The sequence below is a fragment of the Ahaetulla prasina genome, chromosome 15, assembly GCF_028640845.1.
Source record: "Ahaetulla prasina isolate Xishuangbanna chromosome 15, ASM2864084v1, whole genome shotgun sequence".
NCBI lineage: Eukaryota > Metazoa > Chordata > Lepidosauria > Squamata > Colubridae > Ahaetulla > Ahaetulla prasina.
In genome coordinates this window covers 14,725,399-14,742,664 of record NC_080553.1, presented here as the reverse complement: position 1 = coordinate 14,742,664, position 17,266 = coordinate 14,725,399, and the positions used below count along the sequence as shown (strand labels likewise).

Sequence of the window (17,266 nt, the reverse complement as noted above, 5' to 3'; positions counted from 1 at the left end):
AGAGAAATATCTGTCTCTAACTGGGATCAAACTTGCAGCCTCCCGATTGTGAGGCGAGCGCTTCAGCGCTAGGCCACCACGCCACTCATAATCGAGAGCCTAATCCTAGTCTAAAATAAATCTCCTTTAGATTCCTTGCAAAGAGGTGCTTAACATTTACTGAACCTCTTCAAGGGAAAAGGCACGTGATAGCACAGTTCTCTGGAGGATGCATGTTAGATAGGAGAGAGGCACAGCGGCGTTAGAAGAATCTGGGGCAGGGCCTTCAAGGTCATAAAATGGGGAGGACTGCCCGTTCTCGGACCAAGTCTTGAATATAAATAGAAATAGAAATAGAATATACAGAGAACATGGAACATAGAACAGAACAGAATAAGAATAATAGAAATTTAGAATGGAATGGAATGGAATGGAATAGAAAATATGGAATGGAATGGAATAGAATAGAATAGAATAGAATAGAATAGAATAGAATAGAATAGAATAGAATAGAAAGGAAAAGAAAAGAAAAGAAAAGAAAATATGGAATGGAATGGAATAGAATAGAATAGAATAGAATAGAATAGAATAGAATAGAATAGAATAGAATAGAATAGAATAGAATAATAAGTAGAATGGAATGGAATGGAAGAATAGAATAGAATAGAATAATAAGTAGAATGGAATGAAATGGAATGGAAGAATAGAATAGAATAGAATAGAATAGAATAGAATAGAATAGAATAGAATAGAATAGAATAGAATAGAATAGAAAATATGGAATGGAATGGAATGGAATGGAATGGAATAGAATAGAAAATATGGAATGGAATGGAATGGAATGGAATGGAATAGAATAGAATAGAATAGAATAGAATAGAATAGAATAGAATAGAATAGAATAGAATAGAATAGAATAGAATAGAATAAACAGAGTTGGAAGGGACCTTGGCGGTCTTCTAGTCCAACCCCCTGCTTAGGCAGGAAACCCTACACCACTTCAAACAAAATAGTTATCCAACATCTTCTGAAAAACTTCCAGTGTTAGAGCATCCACAACTTCTGGAGGCAGGTTGTTCCACCGGTGAATTGTCCTAACACCTAATACGCCTTGTATGGCTGAACCAGAGTCTACCAGAGGCCGGTAAACTTTGTAAACCGAAACGGGGAAGACTTACTTGCTTTTGACTGGTGAGCTGCATCTCCCGTTCCGTAATCTCACGACGGAGATGGTCGACCTCGCTCCGCAACTGAACCACCTCGTTGTTCGCCCCCGAAGCTTCGTCTAACTGCTTGGAGAGGAAGAAATTCTGGTTGTTCAGCTCAGCGTTGTCCTCGGTCAGCTGGTTCAGCTGCTCTTCTAGGTCCGTAATCACCTACGTGAAAAGAACAAGAAGACGGCCGGGTGGTGGTGGGAAACAGAAAAACAAATCTAAGAAAACAGGCGGAGAACTTAAAAGCCGACGAGTCTTCCGACAGCCAACTTCCAAACCTCATCAAACGGCGTTCTGGAAGTTTTTATCATGCAGCTTTGCAAAATAACAGCACATGCTTAGTCAGCCCGAGGGTTGAGGCTTAATCCCATGCCCGGGGTTGAAGATCTGCTGTCCAGTGTTTTGTGTAAGATGCACCTCAAAGAGTTTACTTTTCATGCTACAGCCTCGGGGTTAGTAGTGTGCAAGAGCAACGAGCAACTGGCAGCCCGCGGTTGTCTGGCCAGATCTGCAGGTGTTCAAACGGCGGTATAAAGTAAAATCGATCGATCTCCCCCAACCTGGTGTTCTCTGCGCTGTGGACCACAGACGCTAAGTTCTGTAAGAGGGATACTGATGATAAATTACGGAGAGGCAGATTACCTGTTAGGTGACTCTTTTGAGATTGCTTCAACAAGAGAGGAAAACCTGGGTGAGGTGGCCTGTCGGCCGCCGGGCCCTCCAACAGCCAAATCAGAGGAGGCGGCATGGGAGTCAAGGTCAGCATCAAGGCAACCTGACAGCTCCGAGGGGGAAGAGGGAATGGAGCTGGCAGAGAGAGAGAGACAGAGACAGAGGCGGAGCCTGAGCCATCCGTCTGCCCTCAGATGGAGAGTCAACAGCCCCCAGGTCTGGAGGTGGCTGATGAGGAAGAGGAGGAACAGCTGGGTCCACTGCCTGATGTGCGGATGCACAGAAGACAGAGGAGAGGAGAACAGTGGAAATCTATGGGCTGGTCCTCGGGACGGAAGAGCCACTGCTGCTAGCAAAGCCCCACCCTAGCTCTGGGGATAAAAGGCAGGGGGCGGGGATGAATAGATGTGGCAGACAACCACATCTACCCTGCGGTGAGAGAGAAATGTTTTGCCGGGTCTGCAGACGCTTCTAATAAAGGAATTTTTAAGTTAACTTCAGAGGATTTGTCATGTTTGAGGAGCTGGGTCAGAACACAGGGTGTTGCCAGCAGCTAACCGGCCACCCTCTCCTGTTTAGGGTTCGCCTTGGGGTGAAATATGACAAGCACCAGCCATTCATATGCATTTTAGAGAGACAAAGCTAATATAAGCGCTTCAGACAAAGAACCAGGCGACAATGATTTTACGAAGCAAAGGAAGCTGGGGTCCATTCAAGCAGAATGAAGGTGAAGATGAACTGCTTCGGCTCACCCCAGATAGTTTGAATGCTGCTGGATAGACCAGGCCGGTCAGAAAATAGAGGCAAACGACTGGACGAAGACATACCGCGTGGCTGACGCAGAAAACCCACCATTTTGGAAGGCGACATTAAACCGAGGGCTTCCACACGATGCTCGACTGAGCCAACTAATAACAAATTCACTTCGTCAAAAGTTGTCCTAACCCACACAACTTGCACTCCTGGTTGTGACCAGTGGTGGGATTCAAATATTTTCACAACCGGTTCTCTGCCCTCATGATTTCTTCCAACAACCAGTTCACCAAACTGCTCAGAAAGTTAACAACCGGTTCTCCCGAAGTGGTGCGAACTGGTTGAATACAGTTGTCACTCCCCAACCAAAGGCAATGTCTCAGTTTTCTTCCCAGCAACAGAGGAAGAATCGACAAGAGGAATAAAGCGATGTGAATAGGAATCAACGCCAAATATCGAACAGCAATTAAAAAAAACATCCGGACAATGTGCTTAGATATTGTCCACCTTAAGAGCATCTTCTCTTGGTTCATTGTACCTAGAAGGTTCCATTTTTTTTTTGAAACCCTTTTAGTTTCTTGGTTCAGCTGCGTGGGGAGGGGGACAGGAGGGGAGGGGAAGCCCCCTGCCCCCCGAAAATAAGCCCTCCCCGAAAATATTTAAAGTCATGCGCAGCCAGTTCCCTCCATTTCCTCCGGTTGGGTTTAGGGAGACAGAGATGGAAATCAGGTCAGACGGCAAGAGGAGCCGCGTCTTGCTCCACACGCCCCAAAATAATAAGACATCCCCAAAAAGAAAGTCAAGCGCTTATTTCGGGGTTCAAAAAAATATAAGACAGGGTCTTATTTTCGGGGAAATACGGTAAATACTATAAGTAAGTAAATAAATATTACTTATAAATATTACTTATAAATAAGTAAATATTGATATATTGACCATCAATTGTGTTGTAAATGTTGTACCTTGATGAAGGTATCTTTTCTTTTATGTACACTGAGAGCATATGCACCAAGACAAATTCCTTGTGTGTCCAATCACACTTGGCCAATAAAATTCAATTCTATTCTATTCTATTCTATTCTATTCTATTCTATTCTATTCTATTCTATTCTATTCTATAAATAAATAAAATAAAATCGAAATGTGAATGCAAAAATGCATTGTGATTTTTATCCCCCCCCAAGTATTCCTTGTTTAAATCTATTGATACAAATATCCTTTTATACAAGGATGCAGATATGACTAAACGCTATGAGCAGCTTCTGGTATCAGTCGGAAATGAACATTGTCTGCAAAAAAATAAAAAAAATTGAACGCCCGACACATTCGAATTTCAATTTACTAGTAAAAGTGACAGCGGATGCAAGGACGTAAAAAATAAAAAAATTTCTCCCTACTACCACACCACCCTCTCCATGCTACAGGCTAGTTATAAAACTTGGTTCAACACTCGAGGTTACCTTGGTAACTCAGAGAGGCGGACAGACCAATCAGTATAGTTATTTAGTCATTACAAGTAAAACGCTTTTGCTTATATTTTCAGTGGGACTCCGAGGAGCAGGGGCCAGAGGCAAAAAGCAGGAATATACAGAATTATCATCCTTTTGATGAGCTTAGAAAACCAGGCCATTTGGAATGGAGGCAAACCGTACAGGTGGAAGTTATAGCCTAATCCAGCAAGCATGGATGGTAAGGTACTACCTCTGCTTGGCTTAATGCATCTTCTAGGACAGTGATGGTGAACCTCTTTGGCACCGAGTGCCCGAACCGGAACGCGCGTCCATGTGCGCACACCGGACCACCGGAAACCCGAAGATCAGCTGGCCGGCGCGCACATGCCTTTTTTGGGGCCGTTTTGAGGATGTTTTTTTCAGGATGTTTTGGGGGCGATTTCAAGGCTGTTTTCCAGTAGTTCTGGTGCCTGCAAAGACCAGCTGGCCGGCGCGCTGGAAACCAGAAGATCAGCTGGCCGGCGTGCACATGGCTTTTTTTGGGCCGTTTTCAGGATGTTTTTTCAGGACGTTTGGGGGGCATTTTCGGGCCAAAAACAGCCCTAAAAACAGTCTGAAAAATGGCCCAGGAAACGGTCTGAAGAACAACATGTAAAAGAGCCCATTTTTGGGCAGTTTTTTGGGCCATTTCAAGGGTGTTTTCCAGCGCTTTGGTGCCTGCAAAGACCAGCTGGTCGGCGTACTGGGAAAAAAAAGAGCAGCTGGCAATGGTGTATGTGCCCACATAGAGGGTTCTGCGTGCCACCTCAGGCACGCATGCCATATGTTCGCCATCATGGTTCTCTGATGTACAGCTAGTCCTTGACTTACAACCGTTTGTTTAGTGACCATTCAAAGTTACAATGGCACTGTGACTTAGGACCTTTTTTCACACTTACGACCGTTGCCCCATCCCCATGGTCACCAGGTTGTACGTTGAGGGCTGCCTGTAATTGCTCGCTGTCTCTCCAACATGAGAAGCAAATGTTTAAGAGAAAAAAAAAACCTTCTCCCTTAACCGGAAACCACCTTCTGAATTCATCCCGAAGCGATTTTTTGTTCAGAAATCCATCTCGCAAGGCAAAGATATTGTATTTTTAGCATTCGCCCCAAGCGTCTGATCTTTGCATGCCTTTTAGGAGGAACAAAGAAGGAACTGTTGAAATGTTCTCTTAAGAGCTAATGCTGACGTAGCTGTTGTTGTGGTCTGTCGGCCGCCGGCCCTTCCAGCAGCCGAATCGGAAGAGGAGGCGGCGTAGGAGAGGGGGAAGAAGGAATGGAGCTGGCAGAGAGAGAGGGAGAGAGACAGAGCCAGAGCCTGGGCCGTCAGATGGAGAGTCAACAGCCCCCAGGTTTGGAGGTGGCTGATGAGGAAAAGGAGGAACAGCTGGGTCCACTGCCTGATGCATGGATGCGCAGAAGGCAGAGGAGAGGAGAGCAGTGGAAATCTATGGGCTGGTTCTCGGGACGGAAGAGCCACTGCTGCTAGCAAAGCCCCACCCTCGCTCTGGGGATAAAAGACAGGGGAGCAGAGATGAATAGATGCGGCAGACAACTATTCATTGCCCTGCCGGACAGACTTGCTAGCCTTCGGTGAGAGAGAAACTTTTTGCCGGAGCTCCTCATAAAGGAGGCCTCTGTGGCTCAGCAGACTGTCTGTTATTAACAGTAGCTGCTTGCAATTAATGCAAGTTCAAGTCCCACCAGGCCCAAGGTTGACTCAGCCTTCCATCCTTTATAAGGTAGGTAAAATGAGGACCCAGATTGTTGGAGGCAATAAAGTTGACTTTGTATATAATATACAAATGGATGAAGACTATTGCTTAACACAATGTAAGCCGCCCTGAGTCTTCGGAGAAGGGCGGGATATAAATTCAAATTTTTTAAAAAAGGAATCTTTGAGTTTATTTCAGAGGGTTTGTCGTGTTTGGAGAGCTAGGTTCAGAACAGCTATACGAAAAGCTACCCACAGGCTCCTTCTGAACCAACGCGGATGAGTTATTTAGGAGCTTATTTTTCAAACCTGAACTTCGTAAATAGCTACGCATCTCTGGCAAAGAAACGTTTCCTACCCGGGCTAAGAGGAAAAGAGCAGGTTCATTTCTTTGGCCGGAAACAATGATCGAACAACAGAGTAACAGAGTTGGAAGGGACCTTGAAGGTCTTCTAGTTCAACCCCCCTGCTCTAGGAGGAGATGCCTATGCCATTCCGGACAAATAGTCACCCAATCTTTTCTTTAAAACCTCCGGTGTTGGAAGCCCCCACAACCTCGAGAGACAAGTTGTTCTACCGATTAATTATTCTCACTTTCTTGAGGCCCATGTTTATTTCAAATATGTAGAGGCAGTCCTTGACCTACGATCGCCATTGAGCTCAAAATTTCTCCTGCTAAGCGAGAGAGTTGTTAAGTGAGTTTTGCCCCGTTTCGTGACTTTTCTTGACGCCGTTGTTAAGTGAAACACTGCAGTTGTTAAGTCAGTCACACGGTTGTTAAGTGGCTCCGGATTCCCCGTTGACCTGACTTGTCAGGTCACAAAAAGGGATCATGTGATACCCCCGGGGACATTGCAACCATCATAAATGTGAATCAATTATGTCTTGACTATGGATCACATGGCCACAAAGATGCTACGCCGGTCATTAAGTGTGGAAAACCGGTCATAAGTTATTTTTTCATGTGATTGTAACTTTGAACGGTCACTAAACCTACTGCCGTAAGTCGGGGATTAACTGTATAAGTCTCTACAGGGAACGGACAGAACACGGATGTACCTAATTTCTACAAATTGAAAATTTGAGCAATACATTTCTGACCCACATACTTCCTCCATGGAGCCTAGGGCTGTGTTGGCTTTTTCTGGCAGCTGATTCAGCTCATGCGGTGCTTCCTTATGCCATCTTTGGTCAATTGGTGGCGAGGTGGGAAAGATTTAAGAGGCTGCAGGATTTCTGAAATGAATTTGGTGGAAGAAGTAAAACAGACAGGCAGAATCAGAGAGCAAAGGACGGGGGTGCTGTGGTCCACCAGCAGCCTGCGGAGCTGGCAGCGGAGTCGGACAGTGAGGAGGCTGGGAAGGACAATGGGCCAGTCCTGGCCTCTGGGGAAGGTCCGGATGAGAGCTCTGCGTCGGAGGCAGAAATGGGGCCAGCGCCATCTGGGAGCGATGCACGGACTCCGGAGCCTCCACAGGCGGACAGCAGAGGCAGAGGAACAGGAGGAGCCTGTTTCTACTGTACGCATGCAAAGAGCTGCCAGAATGCAAGAGCAGCTAAAGCAAAAAGGACGACTCAGGAGTAAGGCCAGGAGATGATTGGCCTCTCCCATCAGGTTTAAAAGAGCAGCAACTGCTCTTGGGCTCTTTGTAGGAAAGCAACGTTGCTACAATTGTTTCTTGTCGGCGTCTCCTGTGTCTAAACTTCGTGGGGCTTTGCCAAGAAAAGCCTTTGGCAGGGTGCCAAAGAAGACAAAGGTTTGTGATAAAGCCAAAGGACTTTTTCCGAAGGATTTGTTTCGGACTTAATTTGGACTAAGCTGAGAATGAAGTAATTCTCAGCTGTTCTAATAACATATGTTTTTTTAGGACTGATTGTGTCTGGTAATAACTATTTGGGCCTAGGTCACAACAGGGAGGGTTTAGGCAGAAGATAAAATAAATTTTATTTTCCTTGATCTTTGGCAGGTGGGCTGTTCCTTACTTGGGGAAACGGGATAGAATTCAAGAGATCTAATGCAACATGCTTATTCTATATGTATGTATATATATATATATATGTATGTATGTATGTATGTATGTATGTATGTATATGTATATGTATATGTATATGTATATGTATGTATGTATGTATGTATGTATGTGTGTATATATATATATATATATATATATATATATATATATATATATATTTGTTCTGAGGTTTTCACGGGTGTTTGTATGTAGGTCTTTGGTTGTTCGGGTTTTCTCCGTGTAAAATTGGAAGTGTCTTGGCAGCGTTTGACGAGGTCTCATTCGTCATCTTCAGGCTTCAGGCTTCGTGCTTGCTCCCAGAAGCGGTTGAAGCCTGAAGATGACGAATCAGACTTCGTCGAAACGTCGCCAAGACACTTCCAATTTTACGTGGGAGAAAACCTGAATAACCAAAGACCTATATATATATTTGTTTTCTGAGGTTTTCACGGGTGTTTGTATGTAGGTCTTTGGTTGTTCGGGTTTTCTCCCGTGTAAAATTGGAAGTGTCTTGGCGACATTTCGACGAAGTCTCATTCGTCATCTTCAGGCTTCAGCTTCGTGAACAAATATATATTTGTTTTCTGAGTTTTTCGCGGGTGTTTGTATGTAGGTCTTTGGTTATTCGGGTTTTCGAAGCTGAAGCCTGAAGATGACGAATGAGACTTCGTCGAAACATCGCCAAGACACTTCCAATTTTACGTGGGAGAAAACCTGAATAACCAAAGACCTACATATAAATAAATAAATATATTTATAAATAAATAAATATATATGCAACGCAATCGTGTTTTCATGAATCACGTCCTAGCTAGCATCCTTACGAGCCATAAATACCCTTGGCTGGCCATGTTTAGCATAATATTTCGGCTAAGAATAACAGCAAGCGCCTCCACCCTCCTGTTCTCTGTCAAGAAAAATCACCACGAGAGCAAAAATTCGTCCTGTCTTGAGTTGCAATTGACGGCAGTAAAGCAGCGAGGGGTTTAATGAAAAAGATGCTCTTTTCAACTGCCTAGGAAAGCAATACACCATTTTGGTGAAACGGCGTCCAACCAGAGCAGGGCTTCCCATGAAGGAAACAAACCAAGATCGAAGGCACACCGGAAAAAAAAACCAACTCCGTTCAAGGTTGTTGCCGTAACGGTTATTTTAGCTCTCCAGATTGACTTCTTTGAGTGTCTTTTACATCCTCCTCAAAGCTATTTCTGAATTTAGCAGCCAGTCTGCAGCCTGGCTATTAATACAGTGCAGAAAGAGCCAAGGGGGATTTGGGCTGGAGTTTTGTTTTGGTGTGTTTTTTTTAAAAACAAAACAAAACCTGCCCCTTTGGTACAGATACAGATATACAGGATTATGACAATTCACTGTGGCCAACTCACCACGGGAAAATTCGCTGCGGGACCAGATATTACATTCATAATCAAAGAAACGGCGGGACAGAATCGTTAAAGGAGGCGAAAGGAGGGACAGAACGGAATGTTGAATGGCAAAAAAAAAAATGACAATATTTTTTAAAGATTTATTTTCCCTAACTAAATCGAACGGTTAAAACGTCAGTTTTTCCCATGCCGTGAGGAGCGTGTGCCTTCCCTAAAAGGAAAATCCTCATCTGGCCTGACAGACATCAAGGGATGAATGAGCAGGCGCAAAAGACTGGCTAACTCAGGGGTGTCCTAACTTGGCCCCTTGAAGAGTGGTGGACTTCAACTCCCAGAATTCCCCAGCCAGCATGAGCTATAAATATGAGCAAGTATGCTGGCTGGGGAATTCTGAGAGTTGGAAGTCCACCACTCTTCAAGGGGCCAAGTTTGGACATCCCTGGGCTAAATATTTGTAAATATGAAAAGAATAGAATAGAGTAACAGAGTTGGAAGGGACCTTGGAGGTCTTCTAGTCCAACCCCCTGCTTAGGCAGGAAACCCTACACCACTTCAGACAAATGGTTATCCAACATCTTCTTAAAAACTTCCAGTGTTGGAGCAGTCACAACTTTGGGAGGCAAGTTGTTCCACTGATTAATTGTTCTCACTGTCAGGAAATTTCTCCTTAGTTCTAAGTTACTTCTCTCCTTGATGAGTTTCCACCCATTGTTTCTTGTCCTGCCTTCAGGTGCTTTGGAGAATAGCTTGACTCCCTCTTCTTTGGGGCAGCCCCTGAGATAGTGGAACATTGCTATCATGTCTCCCCTAGTTCTTCTTTTTATTTAACTAGGCATACCGAGTTCCTGCAACCATCCTTCATATGTTTTAGCCTCCGGTCCCTTAATCATCTTTGTGGCTCTTCTCTGCACTCTTTCTAGAGTCTCAACATCTTTTTTATATCGTGGCGACCAAAACTATAGGCAGCATTCCAAGTGTGGCCTTACCAAGGCCTTATAAAGTGGTACTAACACTAATCAAAGTGATCTTTGATTCTACTCCTCTAAACTCAAGAACGGATTGTGATTTGCGCACCCAGCTGGGCAGCGTTATTTGGAGAGGCCCAGTCTTTGCAATGAATTCTCGGGCCTCGTTCTTTTGCAGGAACTTACTTTTAAGAAGTTACAACCGGCAAGTAAGAAGAGGAACAACTTCTTTAAGAAGTAACCGGACATCATCAGTTCTTAACACCACCAAAAGGACAACCATCGACGGCTTTGGAAGCAGGCAGGACTTTTTCTTCAAGTGACATGTAGTTTTTATTATTATTTTTTTTGGTACGTTTTCTGCCCCACTTCAAAAACTCCCCCTGAACTCAGCTGCTACCGAACCAAACGGGCCAACGTGCATTTTTTGAACGACGTCAGCTTCCCTTGCCCCGGGGAAGGAGGGAGGATCTCATTGCAAAACGCTTCTTTCGAGGGGCCCTCCCCACCCACCCACCGTTCGTTTCATGGGCGCGAGATCTGGCGGGCACTGCTCCGCATGCAAGTTGCAGCCTTTGGAGAGCGTTGAGAGATGGCGAGGGGTCTCGCTCAAGATGCTGAGAAGCAGGGCAAGAAAAAGTAGAGGTGAGCATTTGCATGCATGATTTGGGGTCAGGGGGAAAGGGTGGGGCGAAGAGACACCCAGGGATGGCTCGGCTTTTTCCATCCAAGGGAAACCTGCGGCAAACAATGCAGCGAGGCAGCCGTGCATGCAGCCATTCCCCCAGCTTGAAGCAAAGGGCAACCAGCTCGCCTCGCAACTCCAAAAAAAGCGACGGTCACAAAACGTTTCTCCCTTAAGAGAAAAGACGGGGAGGTTGCGTGCTCCCGGTTCAGTCTGCAGGGTGAGGGAGTGTCGTCTTAAAGGGACATCGAAGTTGGCTGGATGCCGACGCCCGAGCATACGAGCTACTTCCTACCCTCTGGAAAGATCGTTACCATACCCATTGTTTGTGGCAGCCGCTTAAACCATTCTTATTAGCTGCACCGAAATGAGATTTATCTATTTTTTTTCCCCCCAATCGTTTTCGCGAGGTTTTGAAGTGGCCAACGCCAGATTGAAGAGCTCCAGAGGGGAGAAATTATTATTATTATTATTATTTTCTGGAGATCTCGAGTAAAGAATTCAGACCAGTCTTGGTTCTGTGCTAGCTCGGGAGGAAAACCCAAGACTCCGTTAGGAAGCCTTCGGCTTTCCAATGAGCAGACAGAGACACCAAATGCGGACCGTTTCCCTTCCTCATCCGCTGGTTTCAAAACAATTCAAGGAGCTCGGCGGAATACTCACTGTGCAGCTATTACGAAGGGCTTCAAATTTACGCTGGATTTCGTCTCTATGGGCCTAGAGGAGGTAAGAATTTGATCATCAATGGTTTGCAAACACATTAGAGGCAGCATCCAACAGCGGTGGCTCAATGAACTAGAGCACAATCTACCAGCAAGCAAAACAACATTTAGGGAGGGAAGATCCTGCAGGTTTGTTAGTCCTGGCTGGGCGAAAACTACGACGACAAGCCAGAGGTGTCGGGCCTCAAGGCATCTTCTGCACCTGGAAGCTAAAGCTTCAGTCGCATCTAAAGGGTCTACGGAGAGGCCGATCCAATTGACAATCAGGTGCTTGTTGCTAATCAGGTTGCGCTGAAGCTGAAAGGGGCTGTTTGCTGCAAGGAGGTAAATTGCTGGGAGGCACGTGTAAAAGACACATCCAAATTTTCACCCTCTTTTAGGGGGAAGAAAAGTGCCTCTTATACTCCGAAAAATACGGTTAAGTCCTTCTTCCAAAGCTTCTGCAAGAAACCAACGGATTATGGCACGCACCTAACCTTTTTCCCCATTGCTCTTTGGGGCAATTTTTACCCGCCGAATTTGAAAGCTAACAGCATCACAACCTATCCGAACTTGGCCAAACTGTCGTACACCAACTCGGATGCATCTCTGAGTCTTACATCAAATCATATAAAATCATCTTCCTGACGTATCCAAGCGTGGATGACTCCAGGGTTCTCCAACTGGATGCTCTCCAGCCAAGCTGGATCACAAAAGCCCAGATTTTTCTGGCTGGCTCATGCAACCAGCAGTGATGCCAGCTGGAAGTTTTAGGGAATGGTAGTTTCAACAGTCTGGAGGGCATTAAGGTTGAGAAAGGATACGGACGTCCAACTAGCCGGGAAGTCTCCAGGGCTTCAAGAACAAAATATTTGCAAAGCCAATTACACAGTTTTTTATATAAAATCACAATACAGTGCAGAAGGACTAACGCTATCCAAACTAATTGGCGCTAAACAATGTCACGCTTTGGCATGGCCGTACGCCGAGCGGTGTCACTTACGAACCCAAGCCCAGGGGTGGGATTCAGCTGGTTCAGATCGGTTTGGGCAAACCGGATGTTCCAAGGATTGGCTGACCCCGCCCCCCCCAGGAGTCTGCCCGCGGCCCATTTTGGATGCCAGGTAAGTACAGGGCGTGCGCGGAGTCTCTGGGAGGGCAGAAAACGGGCCTACCGGAAATCTGGAAAAGGGACTGTTTCTGGCCTCCAGAGGGCTTCCGGTGCCTGGGGGGGACCATTTTAGCCCTCCTGGAGGCTCTAGAAAAGCCTCCGGAGCCTGGGGAGAGCGAAAAACGGGCCTACCGGAAGTCCCGGAAGCGAGCCCATTTCCTGCCTCCGGAAAGCGCATGAAGCGAACCGGTTGTTACAACCGGTGAATCCCACCACTGCCCAAGCTTCAGATACCATGACATCCGTGACTTCTGAGGGTCCTACATGGGAGGCGGACTTTCCCAACTGAAAGAGCGTTATCGCTTCCCCAGTTCTGCTAAGCCCAAAAAATACATATGCAGAAGATCCTTTGACTCAAGACTGGTCAACGTGTTCTGTCCCCCTCGCCTCAGTCCGAGTGATGACTTAATTAGCCGGCAACTATCAGCTCTGGCAGCAAACTAGCGAGCGTCTGCCAAGTGTCTCTGTTATCTCTCTTGATGCCGATGAGTCAACCAGGAACAAACAGTACTTCAGCTCTAGTTAAGCAGTTGATTTGCTTGCCACGAAGAGGTATAGCAGCCCTTGCTGCTTTTATATCCTGTGGGGTGTGGCTCCATGATTCAGCACTTCCTAGGCCTGCCCCACCCCTGCTTCTGTTGTTCCCGCCTCTCCTGCTTATGAAACCTAGGGTCCAGCCAGGCCTGATTGCCATCAGCCGGGTCTGAAGGCGTGGCCTGGGGGGGAAAAGAGTCAGGGGACGGAGGCCTCGGTATCTCCTCCACCTGGCCTGCCTCTGGCTCCTGGAGCTGAGCCAGGGAAGCCGGTGCTCCCGAGGTAAGTCCTGATGGCCCTTCTCCCTCACTTTCCAAGTCACTTTCTGGCAAGAGGCCCGGCTCGGGGCGCGCAGACACAACACAACATGTATCTGGATGGTCGTTCTCTTCCACCAAGCTTGCAGCATCAGGAGGGATACACACGGGGGGAAAGGGGGAGGGGAGGAAGGGGACACCTGCCTAGACAGCCAGATTAGCCGAATCAACCCCGGCGATCAATGTTGCAGCCAGATCGCCCTCTTGTTCTGCAAGAAGTCCTCTTCTGAGTCCTTCAAGCTCCAGCTAGCAGCTCAAAGGTACTGTGAAAACAGGGTTGCTTTTGGGAAGCTTCCGTAATCTCACAATTCCTAGATCTCCCCCCCAAAAAAAATCACAGCTTACTTCAACAAAGAAACATAACCCAGCCACAATACTACACGCTCCACACCTTGGTAAGACCGGATGGGGGAGAAAAAAAATCCAACTTTTGAAAAGCCATTTTGATCCACCAGAGGTTAGAAAGGAAATGGTAACAGGGAACGCTCAAGACCAAAATGGACTTCAGAGTTTATAAGTGTTTTTTTGAAGACCAAATGGAATTCCGTTTTTTTTAAAAAATGCGATGAACGCTGGTACCCAGGGGTCCGCCGTACCGGATTCTTGGCTAAAAGGCAAATATTGCTTTATTTACCAGAAGGAAGGACAAGATTTGACCTCTGGTAAGAATTATAGGCTTTTTTTCGTTACTGACCGATGGGTATAAATCTTTTGCAATCACGCCTGAGAGAATGAAAAAGATTTTCCAGACTTTTATTCATGCTGATGTTGACCAAACTTGTATTTCTACCCAGAAGACGGTGAAAGGATAATAACGTCACAACTGTTCTGGAGAGAGAATATTTTCAACGTCATCATGAAAAACAAGCCGCCCTGATATTTTTGAGATGCAGAGAACAGGGCAGCACGGAAAAGGACGATATTAAAACTCCAGAGTATTTTATGCAAAAATTGGGATTACTTTTTTTTTTTTTGAAAGCTGGTCCAAGGAACTAAATTGAAGCAACTTACCTGTAAAATTAGCCTCTATCCCTGCCTATATGTTAGCAAACTTTCACAAAAATAAAATAAAATAAAGAGTCAGTGCACTTATTAAATCCGGGTAGTCCTCGACGTACGACTGCAATTGAGCGCCAAATTTCTGTTGCTAAGTGAGACACTGGTTAAGGGAATGTTGCCCCCGTTTTACGTTTTTCTGCCACAGTCGCTAAGCGAATCGCTGTGGTTCTTAAGTTAGTAAGACGATCGTTAAGTGAAACTGGCTTTGCTTGTCGGGAGGTCGCAAAAGAGGATCATGGGACATTGCAACCAACATAAATACGAGCCAGTTAACAAACGTCTGAATTTTGATCAACGGGCCATGGGGATGCCGCAACGGTCGTGTGAAAAACGGTCGTTAAGTCGCTTTTTCAGAGCCGTCGTAACGTCAAACGGTCACTAAGTGAACTCTCGTAAGTTGAGGACTACCTGTAATGCATTTGAGGAAAGGCTATATCCCTGCGGGGGGCTCTTTCGAAAGGAAGAGCGCCATTTAGATATTTAGATATTAGGATATGCTTTGATTTACAGAGAATTGAAGACGTCACTGAAGAATTATTCAGAGTTCACCGCCTAAGCGAACTCTCATCCTGCGATCCTAAAGTAGCGCTTTATTAGCCATCGTCAATTGTAAGAGGTGAGCTCGGATGAAAACAAAACACATCTGGATTGTATTTCGAAATCAGAGTGAGATTACGACGGGATTCCAGGAGGACTTTCAGCCACAGCGACTTCAGTCCCTTTCTGAACGCCCTGTGTTGTGGCCTGTCGGATACCGACCCCTCCAGCAGCCGAATCGGAGGAGGAGGAGGAGGAGGAGGCGTGGGAGTCAAGGTCAGCATCAAGGCAACCTGAGAGCTCCGAGGGGGAAGAGGGAACGGAGCTGGCAGAGAGAGAGAGAGACAGAGGCGGAGCCTGGGCCGTCAGATGGAGAGTCAACAGCCCCCAGGTCTGGAGGTGGCTGATGAGGAAGAGGAGGAACAGCTGGGTCCAGTGCGGATCTGCAGGAGGCAGAGGAGAGGAGAGCAGTGAAAATCTATGGGCTGGTCCTTGGGATGGAAGAGCCATCACTGCTAGCGAAGCCCCACCCTAGCTCTGGGGATAAAAGGCAGGGGGCGGAGATGAATAGACGTGGCAAGACAACTATTCATCTCCCGGACGGACGGACTTGTTAGCCTGCGGTGAGAGAGAAACTTTTTTGCCGGGGCTGCCAGCGCTCCTAATAAAGGCATCCTCGCTTCAGCTACAGAGGGTTTGTCGTGTTTGGGGAACTGGGTCAGAACACTTTGCTTTAGGACCCAGATTATCTTTGGTTCAGCATCCAAGGTCCTGCAAGGGCTGTGTCGTGTCCCACTCCTCCGCTGACGGCCGGGTCAGGAAATCCGAATCAGGCGTGCCTCTGCAGCTCTGCCAAAGTCCTAGCAAAGTCCTCAGGACAGGCAGGAGACCAGAAAGTAACTTCAGCAAGATATGTTAGACTTTGCCTGACTCAGAGAATGCCAGAAAGTAGGTCCTTTATATAGGCCATGGGGTGTGGCTCCATGACTCAGCACTTATCCAGGTTTGCCCCTTCCTTCCTTCTGTTGCCTCTGTCTATCAAGTCTTCTGACGCGAGGGTCACTCCAGTCTGCAGCTGTTGGCAATTGACCTCCCTCAGGCTCACATGCTGTGGAGGAGGGGGAGGGGTCTAGGTGCTCCGTTTGCCTGGGCATGGAGCCAGAGCTGTGGGCTGGAGGTACTTCTCCCTCCTCCGCCTGTCTGGGCATGGAGCCAGGGCTGGGGCCGGGAGGCACACTAGGACATTCTTCAGTGTTCGGAAGCAGATAAGAAGGCCCCGGCTGCGTTGAAATCGGACGAGACACAACAGGCTGTTTGCGCAAGTTGAGCTACGCACAGGCACGCACTGGCTTGCTGTTTGCGAGGCCCAGTCCCCCTCTCCCCCCCCCCGCTCACCCAAGCGGACCCCAAGCTACAAATGTTGGGGATCGTTGTCTTAAGTGGGTAAAATTGTCATCGTTTTACAGGAACCGGAGTGGTTCTATGCATGGGATGTGCCTGGTTCCCGAAAAGTTTCTCGACTCTTGAAATCGAAGATGTTGATCGTGGCTACTGCCTTGCTCCTTAAACCCTATGCCACCTTTGCAGGCAACGTAAGTGCCACGGCAAACATGACATCAGTAGAAAAAATTTTTTGTCGCTCAGGGTTGAACGGTGGGGTCCTTGGTGCTCACGGAGCGTGGTGGTTTTCTTGCCGACGTTTCATTAACCTACTAGGTAACGTCATCAGTGCTGCAAGGGAGTGGGGTTTGCAGAGAGAAGGAGGTGGAGGAGGATTATGAGGTCCTTGGTGCTCTCTGAGCTGGGTGGTTTTCTTGCAGGCATTTCATTAACCTACTAGGTAATATCACCAGTGCTACAAAGGAGTGGGGTTTGCAGAGAAAAGGGGGTGGGGGAGGAGGAGGGGAGGGAGGGGAGGGGAGGGGGAGGAAAGCAACGACAACTGGGGTCCTTGCTGCTCTCTGAGCTGGGTGGTTTTCTTGCAGGCATTTCACGAACCTACTAGGTAACACCATCAGTGCTACAAGGGAGTGAGGTTTGCAAGGAGGAGGGGGGAGAAGGGGGAAGGGGAGGAGGAGGAG

General features: G+C 46.9%; 1 protein-coding gene across 1 annotated transcript in view; it reads right to left on the bottom strand.

Moving 5' to 3' along the window:
- CIT (citron rho-interacting serine/threonine kinase) overlaps window positions 1–17,266 on the bottom strand; it is a 127,407-nt gene that overhangs the window by 41,131 nt on the left and 69,010 nt on the right. The window contains exons 24-25 of the mRNA XM_058158309.1: window positions 11,530–11,583; window positions 1,158–1,355 (exon numbers count right to left, since the gene is read on the bottom strand). Coding sequence (XP_058014292.1) covers window positions 1,158–1,355; window positions 11,530–11,583 — 252 coding nt within the window. The remainder of the gene's footprint in view (window positions 1–1,157; window positions 1,356–11,529; window positions 11,584–17,266) is intronic.